Source organism: Enoplosus armatus, chromosome 11 (assembly GCF_043641665.1).
Source record: "Enoplosus armatus isolate fEnoArm2 chromosome 11, fEnoArm2.hap1, whole genome shotgun sequence".
Taxonomy (NCBI): domain Eukaryota; kingdom Metazoa; phylum Chordata; class Actinopteri; order Centrarchiformes; family Enoplosidae; genus Enoplosus; species Enoplosus armatus.
Genome location: NC_092190.1, coordinates 1,222,657 through 1,237,500, shown reverse-complemented (window position 1 = coordinate 1,237,500; position 14,844 = coordinate 1,222,657). Strand labels below are relative to the sequence as shown.

Sequence of the window (14,844 nt, the reverse complement as noted above, 5' to 3'; positions counted from 1 at the left end):
CATTTTCACTAAAAACTGGAAACATCTGTTCCTTTTCCTTCTTTCATACGTCTTTCTCTCGTCATCTGAAAGTATATTAATATTCATTCATTTACTTAAAATAAGATGTAGATATATCCAGGGAGGAAATGGGGGTAATAATTATAATAATAATAATAATAATAATTTCTTGGACATTTGATTACATTTTTTTTTTTTTTTTTTTTTAAATGGTGACCCTGAATGTGATTTGAGTTTGGAGCCGCGTCCCCCCTTTTCGCTGCTGTGTGAAATGGGAGGGATTCAATTTACAAGCAGAGGGGCTTAAACAGAGCACAGCTGATGTTTCCATGAATAAACTGTTGCAGAATGTCAGAGAGAGAGAGAGACCTCGGGGAGAGACAGAGAGAGAGAGAGAGAGAGAGAGAGGATGACAGCTGATCACTTGCTACTACGTCTGAAGTCCGTCTCACGGGTCTTAAATAGCTTATAGGTCTTACAGCTTTAAAATTGTGGTTACACTATCATTATGTATCTCACTTTCAAAACGGTTTGTGTCGCATGGTGATCTGCATCCTTTAGAGCGACAGCTCATGAGTGTGGCCCATTGTGCCGTCCCTCCGCCACCGCTCAGCAAAGGGAACACTGCCCATAGAAACACAAAGAGGAGCCTCGTGCTGATGAGCACATGAAAACTGTGCTCATCAGCCCCTCTGCGACGGGGGGGGGGTCGCAGAGGGGCTTGTAAAGGTGCATCGCTAAAAGTTACAAAAATTGGGTGGTGCTTTGAGCCAAACGTCGCAACATCTTGCTGACGTTTGCTAATTAGCACGAAAAACCCAAAGTACAGCTTTGGTCATAAAGCAAAAAGTATTGAGGATGACGGCGCTAGACGAAAATTTAGAGGGCAATCCATCCAATAATTGTTGGGATATTTAAAGTGAAGCCAAGGGGTTCGCAGAGTCATCGGGACTTCGGCGTGAGGCCGGTGTTTCTTTTGTCGTGGGTCACAACGCGCTGCGGTTACCTTGTGTTTGTCACCCTCGGAGCTCGGCGTCTCCTCGAGCTCCGCGAGGTCCCAGCTCTGCAGCTTGCGGCCGGACTCGTACTCCCACAGCTTAACGGTCCCATCCTGGCAGACACAGGCGCACATCACATTACACTGATGGTGTTGAATTGTCCCTGATGGGACCTCTGCAAAGGGTCATTATTAAAAACTGCTCACGTGGCCTTGCTCTCTTAATCTGATTTGAAGAATTTGGCGATGGTGCGTGACACAGAGATGACGACTGCGTGTGCGCAAACACAAATATAGTGTGTGACAAGATGTGGGAAAGCAACACGGCTCTATTCACAAATGTTTTGTAAATGTAAACGCATGAAGATGTGGAAATGACCAAAATCTGTTTTTCTACACATTAGCAGGTCTTAGTTAAAACCATAGGCTGTATATAAAAGATGGCCGCCGCGTCTCCGCTTCCTCCCCACTGTACGAAAATGAAGCCAAACACATCGACATGTTTTGTCTTCATTTTCGAGGAGCCGTCATGTCGTCTAATTATATTGATAAGTGTGTGTGTGTGTGTGTTAATGTAGCTTTGGGAAACAGCACGCATACCCCTGATCCAGACAGCAGCCAGTGTGGATGACCTGGTGGGACCAGCAGAGCACTGACAAACCTGAGAGAGAAAGCAGGACAAAAATACACAAACCGTTATGATAAAGATCGAACTTAACATTCTTCAATGACACCCCCCCCCCCCACACTCCCCTTTTAGGTTCAGTTACTCACTGTTGATGTCCCAGGCAGAAGGACTGGATGTTGTACGGAGACCTGAGGTGGCTCACTCTTATCTTCTCATCGCGGTCTGCGGTGATGATGTACTTGTCGTCCGGCGACGTGGTCTGAAAAGCAGCAGAAGGGTGGGGGGTGGGGGGGGACAAGAGGCCCGTGACAGCCCAGGATGTAAACATTAATGGAGACCTGCAGGCCTGGGAACCCTACTGTCGTTCCATTGGCAAAAACAGAGCTGGGGTTCCACGTACAAGAGGTCCTCTGTTCGACCCTATAGTGGACTGAAGCTGCTGCCCCGCTAACGTGCTGCTTTCACTTTCACACGACCGGGGGCTCCAAGAGATTTAAAAACTCTTGTACAACCACAGTATTAACATGATCAACAGTATCTCTTTATATTTTCAATTTTCATTGCAGCTCATAGACTGTGTATAAAGGCGGCCGACGCGTCTCCGCTTTCCTCCCGCTGTACAGAAATGAAGCCAAACTCTCCCGGATGCGGCCGACGCCATCTTGCGCCGAGTGATCAAATAACTAATTAAAACCAAACGTATCAGAAAAAATGCTTGCCAGAAACTGCTTTGATTTTTTTTGTTTGGCTCATCCACTAACATGGAGGGGGGCGGGGTTTATGACATAAACTGCAGCCAGCCACCAGGGGGCGACAGAGATGTTAACAGCTTGATGAAGCCAGCAGCAATCGCAAGAGCTATAATCACTTTTGACTTCAGACGTGGCCGGACGGCACGTTGTGCAAACTACCTTGTTTCAGGCGTTCCGGGGGGGGGGGCTTGTGATCAACTGAAAATCTTGAATGTGAATTCTTAAAAACATGTGCACATAAATCACACATATTGTTATCAATTCTCCAGACTGGATGTTTGTTTTTCGCTGGCGTTCCTTACCACAGCCAGCAACATGGACAGGTGGCCCATCTTCAGCTCGCCCTCCCTCTGCGGCTCCGCCACTGAGAAGCAGTACACGTCTCCTGATTTGTCGGCCACCAGCAGCTGATCCTCGGCCTGGCTGAACAGCAGGGAGGTGCACCTCCTCACCACCCACCTGTGTAACACACACACACACACACACACACACACACACAGCTATTATTAACACATCTGTCAGCGCACACCTTGCATCGTTATCTGCACAATACATGAAGCTGCAGTGACCGGGGGACAGAGTTTAAAGTTGTACCTGATGCTGATACACCGCCATGAGGGCTCACTCTGAAACAGGACCAGTCTCTTGCTGTCGTCAGTCAGCGCCGCCAGCTTTCCAGACGGAGACACGGTGAAGGCAAGGACTTTGTCGCTTCCCGTTTCCTCTGAGGCGCCGCCATCACTGTCGACAGTTAGTTAGTTACAATTCATACGACGAGGATTGATTATAAAGCAGGTCTGGGGGCTGTACAAATGCTGTGAAAGCATCACAACGCTCAGTCCACGGAGAAATGAAACACAGCCCGTATTCAGACACTGCGCCTTTAAACGAGACGCCAGGACTTCCGTAAGGTTGTGATGTCACAATTATACAGTCGCCGGACTCTACTTTTTATGAACTGTGACTCAAAGCTGCTCTGGTGGAGCCCCAGAGTAAAAACATGGAGCTGGAAATGAGCACAATATGGGACCTTTAAATATATGAGAGAGTGTCAGAACGCGGTTTGACGAACCATTCAGCAGACAGGGGGCCCTCAATCAAAGCTGACCCATATTGGACCCCCACCCCACCTAAGACACAGATCTCTTCTTCAAAAATACACATAAGCACATAAGTGGGGAATTGCTTTTGAAGGTGTGTGTCTGTGGCAGGGAGGGTTGGGGGTTGTCTTATGTTATTCTTGGTCTATTTCTATTTTATTCTATTTTAAATAAATAAATATGCACATTGGATCTTTTTTTTGTCATTAAACCTTAATCTAGAAGAAACTCTGATTTTTATCATTTTATTGAATACGTTAAAGGGACAGTTTTCATGTTGTACCCGCTTTGCATACATCTTCCTTTTTGTTTTTTATGCTCAACAGTGAGGCATGTTTTTAAGATACGTAAATGCAAGAAAAATAAAACGGTCATAATCATGACTTCATTCATCAGAAGTTGCCTCTTTTGCAAAACACACAGACTTTGTTTTGGTTTTTTTTACCTGTTGTTGTCGTCCTTCGTGTTCTTTGGCCTCTTCTCAGCAGCGCTGCAGTCAAACACAAACGGTTCCCTGCAATGAAGAACAAGAAGAGCTAATGCATTCAGTTTGGAGGAGTTCCTGCACGGTGCCAGTTTCGCAAAAATGACTTTGTGTTCTTAACCACCCATCTCGATTGGTATGAGCTCAGTTCATTCGCATGTAGCTTTCAATAACATGGGGGGGGGGGGACAACACTTATTCCTATTAAGTCCCCGTGATGTAGGTTTAGGCTCCTGGTTTGCACGCAGCGATTCGCAAATGGATCAATTAGTCCAACACAAAATTGATCAGCAACGATTTTGATATTTTGAAGACATTTATGGAGCAAAAAATAAATAAAAAAAGATCTGGTTCCTGCTTCTCATGTGCAAGGATTTGTTGCGTTCATCAGTTTTGTATCAAAGTACAAACAGAACATTTTTCATGATCAGCTCGGGGGGGAAACTGCGATGGGCTGATTTTTCATTGTCTTTTCACATGTCACAGACTAAATGATTCATCGGTTGAGCGGAAAAGCTTTCTGACGCCGACTGAAGTGTGTCTGCAGCACGATGTATCAAAAAAACGACTAAAATCATGAATACTAAAATGAATTATTAATACTAAAGCTACTGAAAGCCAATATGGATGTGTAATCTTGTTCACTTATTCTCTAATAAAAATAAGGCTGCGCCAATTTTATTCATTACAGATTAATCCAAAGTTGTTGTTTTGTTTTTCTCCGAATAATCAATTAATCATTTTGTAAACGGAGTATAAAGAAAATAGCCCATCAGAATTCATTTCACAGAACCCAACTGAATATGTTCAAATGTCTGGTCTGGTCTTGTCTCGGCAAAAACAATCCAAAAGCAGCGAGACACTCAATTTACAACATTAAAAATGAGAGAGAAGCTGCAAAATCCTGGAGACACTGGAGAAGCTGGGAGCCAGCCCAGCCACATGTGTTTAGACAACATTTACAACAGCATGGCACATCTGGCTTCTAACAGGGTTTGTAAAAGTACACTTTCTCTGGGTAAAGTGTAGAGAAATTGAAAGCCCATATCCAAATCTAGTCCCAGCAATTTTGCAGGCGGAGGATATTAGTGGTGCTCTTTCTACCCCTTTCCTACCACAATCACTTTGCCACCTCGCTCCATGCTTCCCCCAGTCTTTCCAAAACCTGCGCAGGACGGCGAATGACAGCCAGCTAGCTAGCTAGCTAACACTGCTAGCCAGCAGATATAAGCCCCGACCAGTCGGCACACCATTCACGCATCGCGGAGGAAACGTTTAAAGTGAACGTGAAGTCAAACCTGGCCTGTTTGGTGTGAACCGCGACGAGTTTCTTGTCGCAGGTGAACACGAACCACTCTCCGCAGAAGCCGACGGCAGTCATGATGACTGTTGTGGATGTCACGCGACGGTGGCCCCACGCGGAGAGCAGTGTTTTGGGGTCGCTCGCCAATGACGTCACCGACTACACGACACACGCCCCCTCGAAAAAAGTACACAATGTACACAAGAGAGCCGCCGACGTCCCTCTAGGTGGTGAAGACAGGGGGTTCCCCCTTATGAAATACATGCGTTTATCTGTCTAAACAAGAATATAAAATGAAAGTGTTCACGCAGCGTTGCTGTTGCTGCATTCGTGACGCTAAAACCCACTTAAATCTATCAAATTTAGTAGGAAAAGTTGGGCCGTGCGAGCCAACGAGGAGGAGACTCCACGAATATTTACAGCCCTGTGCTCACACATTCAGTGTAGATACAACAACACATCTGTGTTCAGCATGGACAAAAACAAAACACCGAATATTAACCACATGAAGGATTCACGAGAGAAATTCATAACGGGCAACAAATGCAGGGCTTCTTTTGTTTTTTTGTCGGGGAAGGGGGCGGTGACTGTCACATCCGAGTGTTACATAAAAGCTGGTAAACTCGGACTGAGGCAATGTCCATGCCGCTGTGAGCTGCTGCTGGAGCACTGACCACCGGAACAGAAGCCCAGAAATACCTTATTTATCGAAAGGTAACAGCCAACAGCCACTTTTATTGAATTAACAGTTGCTTGCACTGCAGGCTTCTTCTTTTTTGCCTCACCGGGACAAGGTTAGAGAGTTTGCCGCAGCTGTTTTCTTTAATTGCGACTCTGTTTTCTTGCGCTATGCTAATATAGCTAATGCACGGGCTGAAGATGTGTTGACGTCGTTGTTATTATTGTATTGATGTTTGTCGTGTGTTTTTTATTGGTGCACAGCGCAGGCACACCGTGCAGAAAGATGGCGTCTTCCCTGCTGAGGATAGGACGACTGGGCTGTGTCAAGGTAATACCATTTCAAGCGTTAACGACACAAGTGCATGACTTTATTGTCACTATTATTGGAAATAGTCGGTCATTAAATTCTGCTGGTTCGGACCGGGTTGTCAGTTGTTTGTCTGTGTCGTCGTCACTTTCGGCTAAACCTCATGGCTGCAGTTAACCCGACTAACGTTATTCAGTCTCCTGAAGCTAGCAATGAACTCAGCTTCATGCTATATTTTAATTTAATTATTTATTTTTAATTTTTGAATGAAAACGTGAATTGGTGAACTTACTGCCTTGTGAAACTTTTGAAGCACAAACTTGAACCAGTTATTGCGGGCCCCCAAATGGAGCCTGTTTAAACCAGACACACGGGCCTGGCAGCTGAAGCTCCAATAACTGAACTGCTGAAGGAATTTTGACTCTCTGAGCACAGTCGGTGTTCATTTTCATATGAAGCAGCCCATGCGTAACAATGCTACAGGGCATGCTGGACACCTCCTACGCCCATCTGACACACCGGTTGGGACAGTCAGTACAACACCCCCCCCCCCCTTTCAGGGTAAACATCATATACTGTAGCGTCATTTAAGAGCTGGAACAAGCTGATATGTGATACTGTAAAATGCTGTCATCCTGCTGATGTTTTTCTTAATAGCCGATACCCAAAACTGTACTAAATGGGTTTTATTTCGATTTTATATAAAAAAAAATTAAAAAGAAGCAAAACAGCAATTTTGGACTTCCTAGAGCCCGTCAACCCCCAAGTTGCCCAGGATGTCTTGGGGTAAAGTATATGACGTCGAAGGTCAAGTTTTTGAGTGCAAGAAGTTTATACACTTCTGCCCGACGCTGCTTCAGATCAGCTGACGCCGCCACACCAAGCCACCGGTTTTCTGGCGTGCTGAACGTAGCCTTTTTTTTGAGTTCTTCAGAGGTCAGGACATCAGCTCGAAAGGGAGTGAGGTCGAGGTCAAGTAGTTGATTTCTGACAGAATGCCGCCCACACTTGGATTTGGCATTTTGACAATGCTCAGTTCCTACTCCCTAAGAAGAAAATAGCTGAATGTGATGTCGTGTGTGTGTGTGTCTTGTCAGTGTTTGCAGGCTGAGAGCTGGAGTACTCTGTGTAGAGCACCTGCAGCTGCAGCCCTTAGCACAAAATCTGGGGGCTCCAAGAAGTCGTCGTCGAAGAAGAACAACTCGGGTAGGTTTCAGAGAGTCACTGCTACTGTCGCCGCACGTGGCTGAGCCTGTATCTGCTCTTGAATGAAGCTCGCTCTGCTTAAAACCGTAAAACTGCACAAACGCCATTGAGGAAGAAACACGTCGGGCTTCAATGTAGGTGAAAATTGTAGTTTTTACAAACTCGGAGCGTCTGCGCATTACTGTTAATTGTTTAACTTGTTTAAATATGTTTTGGCCAACGTATGAAAAGATTTATCTAGTGCCATCAAACGTCTATATATCCGTTTGCCTATAGGGTATTTATCTTTATTTTTAAAAGGTATGGTGTTGTCTACAGATGACACAGACATAAAGCAGACCCAAGTCTTGACCGGTCTGCACTTGTTGTTGTTGTTCTTGTGATGTTTTTTCATGTCTGATGTATCCTACTACCCGCCTGTCATTAAGTCTAAAACTCTTCTTTAATCTGGCTTAACCTTTTGAACCTTGCACTTTTTTTTTTCTTCTTCTCAACAGTCATTACTCAGTCTAGTCTGAACGCACAGACGCATACATGTTCTTTCCAGTGATAGCGGTATAGCTTCAGACCAGCCTCAGAACGGTAAAAATGTAGACATCGTCTTCAGCATAGAAAGTAATCCTGTGATTGTCTGTACCTCCTATGGTCACAGCGCAAACAAGAACTGCTCGCAGCTAATGCAGCATGACCTTTCATGGTGTACATGCACCCAAACGTACTTCCTGTTTACATGTTTTGGATACTATCTGCATTAATGAGCTATGAAGGAATTTACTTTTTTTTTCTTTTTGGTGGTGTTGTCGAAAATCCAAAGTGGGTTCTCTTGACGTTGGTGGAGACATGTTCTTCTGCTGTCATCTGACTTTACCGATTGCGTTACACGACAGCTTTCGAGGCCAGACCCATGTATACTCGCCTACAGTATGAATACTTATTTCCAAATGAGTGGTAGTCGTGAATATTATGCAGAAACCACGTAATGGATAACAAAATGATCCCGTGTAAAGCTGGGTTTTAGCTTAGTTTGGCACACCCCTGGAGAAAAATGTGACAAAGTACAGCAAAGGTCGGGAGTGAGATTCCAACCCGCGTGTCATGGTAAAAACACTGAAAATGCAGCGGCTGCTTGGTCATGGCTGCAGGGTAAGCGAGCAGTTGTGTCAATAAAAAGCCTTTTTAACCTGTTGATACTAGAAACATCTGCATTTGGCACATATATATCAGATTTGTGTAGTTGGGGGTTTTGTGCTTGACCCCATCAAAAAGATCAATGTAAAATTGGCGTGTGCTCATGTTACAAGGTGGATGACATTGGTACCCATTTACCTTTTTGTATTATTCAGTAATGCGTCATAGGTTTCACTTTTGGCTTTCCTTCCACAGGTTTGAAGATTATTTCACAGGCAAACTGCCCATTAGCTGAGCAGTGCTATTGTTTTTTTTTTTTTGTTTTTTTTTAGGTCCTTTTGATTTATATTCTATTCCATTTATCTCAATATAAAGCTGTTCTGGTCAAAGTTACAACTGTTCTTTTCTTGGAACTTTTCTATAATACATACAATATCTATAATTGCTTATTTTCCTGTAAACTGGTACACGTACCAGGTCCCACCTTCCAGGATACCTTTGGATTTTCTGTGTAAAATCTTGAAATTTTGTTAAATGTGGGTTAATAGTGGACATTTTGTCATTCAACCATATGTATGTTTTTGTTTTTTTTAATTAAATGTATCTTGTCTGCTTGCCCTCCTCCTCCGTCCTAGACAAAGACCAGGCTAAAACATACTTCGATATAGAGAAACTTGTCCAGCACAAGTCATATGAGTTTCCCAACAAAGTTTCTCCAGCAGCAGCCGCTGCAGCAGCAGAAGCTGCAGCTAGACCAGCCGCAGAGCCCATACCCTCTGCTGCCTCTGCACCTGAGGCAGTGGCAACCGCCCCTGCAGTAGAAGCTGCCACTCCCACTGCTGAAGCTATCCCCGAACCTGCTTCAGCACCTGAAGCTACACCCATTTCTGAAGCGCCTCCCGCTGTGGAAGCAGTCTCTGAATCTGCCCCTGCACCTGTCGTTGAAGCCATACCAGTGGTTGAAGCTGTCGCAGAAGCGGTCGCCGAAGCTGTGCCAGTGGTTGACGCTGTCGCAGAAGCGGTCGCCGAAGCTGTGCCAGTGGTTGAAGCTGTCGCAGAAGCGGTCGCTGAAGCTGTACCAGTGGTTGAAGTTGTTGCTGAAGCCATACCAGTGGTTGAGGCTGTTGCAGAGGCTGTTGCAGAAGCTGTTGCCGAAGCTGTACCAGTGGTTGAAGCTGCTGCTGAAGCCCCTGCAGCTGAAGCAACACCAGCCCCTGCAGAAACTCCTGTCGAAGTGGCCCCTGAAGCCACAGGTGCTGAGGCTGCACCTGCTGCAGAAGTTCCAGTAGAAGCTGCTGCAGAAGTTCCTGTAGAAGCTGCTCCTGAAGCCCTTGCTGCAGAAGTTCCTGTAGAAGCTGCTCCTGAAGCCCCTGCTGCAGAAGTTCCTGTAGAAGCTGCTCCTGAAGCCCCTGCTGCTGCAGAAGTTCCTGTAGAAGCTGCTCCTGAAGCCCCTGCTGCAGAAGTTCCTGTAGAAGCTGCTCCTGAAGCCCCTGCTGCAGAAGTTCCTGTAGAAGCTGCCCCTGCAGAAGCCCCTGTAGAAGCCGCTGCAGAAGCTGCCCCTGAAGTTGTCCCTGCAGAAGCCCCTGTAGAAGCCGCTGCAGAAGCTGCCCCTGAAGTTCTCCCTGCAGAAGCCCCTGTAGAAGCCGCTGCAGAAGCTGCCCCTGAGGTTGTCCCTGCAGAGGCCCCTGTAGAAGCCGCTGCAGAGGCCCCTGTAGAAGCCGCTGCAGAGGCTGTGGCTGAAGCCGCCCCCGCTGAAGCGGTGGCTGAGGCTGCAGCTGAAGTTTCTGCCCCAGTGGAGAGTGCCGAGGAGCTGGTGGACCCCGCTCCGGTTGTAGCTGAAGCTGCAGGAGAGGAGCTGCAGGCGGATGCCCCAGCTGAACCAGTTGAACCAGTTGAACCGTCTGAGGGTACACACTACAGCCTCCCCCTCCCCCACAATCCTTCTCTTTTCCTATGTGGACCCTGCAGTCTACCAGCAACCATTTTCATCACCATTTCTATGAATATACCGTAGTCATTTGTGATGAGTGTAAGGATAAACTGTAAAGATACCTGACATCACAAACACACATTTTCTTTTTTTTGTTCTAACCTTGCACAGCTGTTCCCTATAGTCCCTTAGGCGGCATTCAGACCAAACCCGGCGTTGCGGCGAAAACACCAGTCCTCCCATTCATTTTGAATGAGGGTAGTGCGTCTAGGCTGCAGCAGTTAGGACCGCAGGGGGTTCTGAAAAAGCTGCGGCGAAAAGTTGAGACGGATTCAACTTTTGGAGAAACTCAACCCGACGTCACGCTGTGGCGGCCAATCCCGTAGGCCCACCGATCAGACCGGAAGAAGAAGAACCGTGTTTACCTTTTACCGGCATTCTAGCAGCATGTCTAGCAAGTGCTAGCAGCGCGAATGAGCAAAATATGTTATGTTTCAGGTGTAGTCTTTGGCCTTGTACACCAGTTTAAATCACACGGTTATGACAGGCCTGGTATCCTGGTTATTTATAGAAAGTAAATGGTTTTTTAATCTGTTGGTGCGGACAGACGACCACTCGTAAGAGCCGGCATACTAGCGCCCCGGGTCGAGGGTTAAAGTTCTTCTTCTTTTTGTTATTTTAGAGGCATTCGGCAAACTGCTTTTAAGCACTTTACCGACACCTTCTGGATTGGGGGTAAAGTTTACAACATAACATTCAAATGAGCCACATAGTGTCAACTCCCACCCCGCGTTAATCGCCGCAACCGCCGGATTCGATCTGAATTCAGCCTTTAGTGTCACTTGACGCATTTTAGCCCCCCCCCCCCCCAAACAATCTTGCCTTCTTCATGCCATACGCACCCCAGCCCCATGTGGCTTGGGTCGTCTTTCACGTAGGTGTAGCTCATCTCATTGGTCCAATGTGTTGGCGCTGCTTTAGCTGTCTTACACGTGACGCATGTCTTAACCGCACGGCGTTAGGTCTTTTGTCTCTCACTTCGTCACTAATGTCCGCCTGCTAACTGCACTCATTTCTTTTTAGTTTTCTAGAATTTTTTTTTTTTTTTTCTTCCCACCCTCCTGTGTAAGTTACTGTAATCTGTTCTTCCCACTTTTCACTCATTGCTCACTCATGATTATTCTAGTCGAAAGTACAGATGTTTTGCTTTGGGGTTTTTAAGATCCACGGTTTCATCCCTTGCCTTCTTTCCTAAGATGTTCCCAACTTTTATCGAGCATATTTCTCAGCACGGCCTTGTGTTGTGGTTTTACGGGACTCTTGATTGCTAAACGGTAAATGTAACGTTAAAGGTGCTGTTTCCACTGGTGAAGGAGAATGTTAAAGGTTGCAGCCGTCACCTTTTTTTTGTCTTTTTTTTTTTTTACCTCAAACTCTCTCTCCCTACCTCACCTCCCTTATGCTTCTTCTCGCACTTACCTGGGGAGTCGCATGGTTAAAAAGTACTGTGTAACCGATCCATCGTGTTTGATCCGACTGTTGGGTGTGTTGAATGTAAACACTTTCCTTCCCCTTTCTGTCATGGTAAAAGCACTTGGCGAGATTGCACCCTGGTTGCTGTGTGTGGAGTGTAAAAAGTTGGAAGATTTTTAAATTGGTTTCTTTTTGGAACATGTTGACTAGACCTATACAACCTATACCTTGCAGCAGTCTCTGTCTCGACGTGTCTCCTAGCATGACCTATCGCAGCAACCTCCTTTTTTGTTTTGTGTTGTTTTTTTTTAACCTGTCAACTGACCTGACCTTTCACACGTTCTTTCCTACCCCCCCTGCCCCCCCTCCGTAGCTGGCTACTCTGTCTACCACTCCCAGGTGCTGTTTTGTGCATGAGGGGTTACAGTTAAAGTCAAAGACTGGGTTATTTGTTCTAGCCAAATGGATCCTGGTTTATGAATATATATACATTTTTCTGTGAAGAGAAATAATGTTTTTTGGGTTTTTTTTTTTCTTCTCCCCTGTAACTCTCAGCTCAAATGGACCCAATTCAGAAGCTCTTCTTGGACTCCATACGCGAGTACTCCACAAAAAGCCAGTAAGTCTCACTCCCTCCACCAAGCAGGTTGTGATTTCACCCCTGCTCTGTTTTCTCAGAAACCTCACCGGGCCGCTAGTCTTCGTCATTAGCTTAGCAGAGGTTTACAAGCACGGGTTCAGCACAGAAATGCATGTTATGAGTCTCTACTTTTATTACATGAAATTGCAGTGGGAAAATGTTGGGTCATATGTAGAGAGAGAGTTTCACTTTTAATAAAGGCTCAGGTATTTCCATGGATTTACAGACATGTGGTGCTCTGTGTTTTTTGGGATTGTCCAAATAATTGAAATGGAGTGGGATTTTTTATTTTTTTTTTTAAAGGTTAGATTAAAGCTCCTGAGCTCAGTTTTTGCTTCAAGGTCCCATATTATGCTCAGTTCAGCCGTTCAAGACGTTTTTAGACAAACTGAACAACCCTTTTTTGTTATTATTATTTTTTTTTTTTATACAGCACCTTCTTTATAGTCGAACAAGACATGGAGATCTCACTTTCCACAACATGGGACCTGGATTTTTAGTCTGGAAAACATGATAAATGATGGATGGTGACGCAAGAAACCTCCTAAATAACTATTCCGACAGCTAAACTAAAATACAGCATGATTCACGAGTTTTTGTTCAATCCAAATGATTTTTATTTTTTATCACGGTGTGATTTTTGACGATTTGTAACCGATGATTCAACCGAGAATGTCATGGCCAAAAAATGCATTCAGTCTGGGAGAAAATGCAATGGCTCTTTTGCTGATGATTGATCTTCCTCCTCCTCCTCCTCCTCCTCCTGTAGGGTTACTGGGGGGCTTGTCGACGCAGGTTCAGAGTACGAAAAGGCCTTGGCGGAGGAGGTGGCAAAGCTTCAGAGACTCTATGGCGGTGGAGACCTCGCATCTTTCCCAGAGTTCAAATTCACAGGTTGGTCCAGTTAAGCAACTATGACAACTTCTGTAGTTTTGTGTGTGTGTGTGTGTGTTTTGTTTTTTTTCATTATCAATTTAATCTATAAAATGTGAAATAATTGTAAAATGTTAATCAAAATGTAACCCCTTCAGATTGCTCCTTTTGCCCAACCAGCAGTCCAAAACCCAAAGACTCTTCATTTACTTCATAAGTTTGACATGTTGGCTTGAAAACTGACTGAAACGATTAATCGATTATCAAAAATACTAGATTGGTTGTTGCACGGCATAAAGTCGCCATTTTTAATTTTTTTAAGGCTAGCTTGGTCTGTGTCTGAATTTGTAGAACTACAGAACAGCTGACCGTTACTGCAGTTTTATGGTGGATAATTATTCAGCTCGATTCTTTTGTACACTCCAGTGTGTCAGCGACGCTTTATCAGGTTTCAGAAAATGTTTAAATCTGAATATTCTGTGACATAAGACCAGGGAAACAAAAGTAGCAATAGGGACTTAAAAAATGTAAAAATACTACATAATCAAACATGCACTGACTCTCTGCTTTGTTTTTTTTCTAGAGCCCAAGTTGGATGAAGTTTCCCAGAAGTGAACATCAGCACTTTGCAACTGAACTTTTCTACTGTCGCCATTTTTCCCTGTCTGTGTGCGCCGCAGTGGAACGTTAACCGTCTGCTTAATGTCATCGTCACAACAAACCCTTGCCTCTAGCTTTGTACCTGTGCGCTTTAAAAGCATTAGATGTACATTTCTGGCAGACCAAGTGAACTTTAGAGCTGTGAAATGAGCTTTGTGTACATTGATCCATGGTTGAGCTGAATGTAGGAAGGGGGGGGGGGACAATAAATTCCAGTTCAAGTTTGTCCTTATGCGCGCCTCCTTTTTGCTGCTGTCAGTGAGAGTGGTTGGGGTTAGGGGTCAGTGTCCCAGGAAATTAATGCACGTCTATGTAATGTCCCCAAAAGTGTATATATGAATTTACGTGTACAGCAAAAGGATGACGATCTACCCAAATGTGTATGTGACTAAAGATGTCAAAGAAGATCAATAGCAGGAAGTGGCATATAAAAGTAAAGACTTTGTCAAACTCAAACAATTAGAAAAGGACTTAAAGAAGAAACTCAGGGAGGCCAAACAGACGGCGTCTGGAGGAGACCTTTTTGACCATGAGTCCACCTTACTGACAGTGATGCCTCTCTTATTATCAGTACGAATATTTTTTTTTTTTTGGCCTTCCTCCTGATTGCCAGCTGCCTCCAGTGACAATTCACAATGTGGATATTAAACAAGTACCCAGGTGTTATGACACGTGCACCCTT

The 14,844-nt window shown here is 45.0% G+C and overlaps 2 protein-coding genes across 2 annotated transcripts in view; one reads left to right on the top strand and one right to left on the bottom strand.

Moving 5' to 3' along the window:
• The window catches only part of wdr4 (WD repeat domain 4), a 9,488-nt gene extending 4,146 nt beyond the window's left edge, over window positions 1–5,342 (bottom strand). Inside the window, exons 1-7 of the mRNA XM_070914207.1 lie at window positions 5,260–5,342; window positions 3,923–3,991; window positions 2,972–3,118; window positions 2,680–2,836; window positions 1,772–1,884; window positions 1,598–1,658; window positions 1,007–1,111 (exon numbers count right to left, since the gene is read on the bottom strand). Of these exons, the coding sequence (XP_070770308.1) occupies window positions 1,007–1,111; window positions 1,598–1,658; window positions 1,772–1,884; window positions 2,680–2,836; window positions 2,972–3,118; window positions 3,923–3,991; window positions 5,260–5,342 (735 nt within the window). The remainder of the gene's footprint in view (window positions 1–1,006; window positions 1,112–1,597; window positions 1,659–1,771; window positions 1,885–2,679; window positions 2,837–2,971; window positions 3,119–3,922; window positions 3,992–5,259) is intronic.
• A 500-nt stretch (window positions 5,343–5,842) lies between these two features.
• Window positions 5,843–14,394, top strand: LOC139292200 (fibrous sheath CABYR-binding protein). The gene is made up of 7 exons (XM_070914417.1): window positions 5,843–5,978; window positions 6,207–6,273; window positions 7,350–7,458; window positions 9,222–10,493; window positions 12,545–12,608; window positions 13,399–13,523; window positions 14,086–14,394. Exons 2-7 carry the CDS (start codon window positions 6,229–6,231, stop codon window positions 14,115–14,117), a joined length of 1,647 nt encoding a protein of 548 aa, XP_070770518.1. The 5' UTR covers window positions 5,843–5,978; window positions 6,207–6,228; the 3' UTR covers window positions 14,118–14,394.
• Window positions 14,395–14,844: the final 450 nt, after the last annotated feature.

Bases quoted from the DNA above. Each gene is read 5' to 3' on its own strand.
- LOC139292200 (XM_070914417.1), top strand. From the start codon at position 6,229: ATGGCGTCTTCCCTGCTGAGGATAGGACGACTGGGCTGTGTCAAG. The intron at 7,459-9,221 runs GTAGGTTTCAGA...CCTCCGTCCTAG, and splicing joins GTCGAAGAAGAACAACTCGG to ACAAAGACCAGGCTAAAACA. The intron at 10,494-12,544 runs GTACACACTACA...TGTAACTCTCAG, and splicing joins ACCAGTTGAACCGTCTGAGG to CTCAAATGGACCCAATTCAG.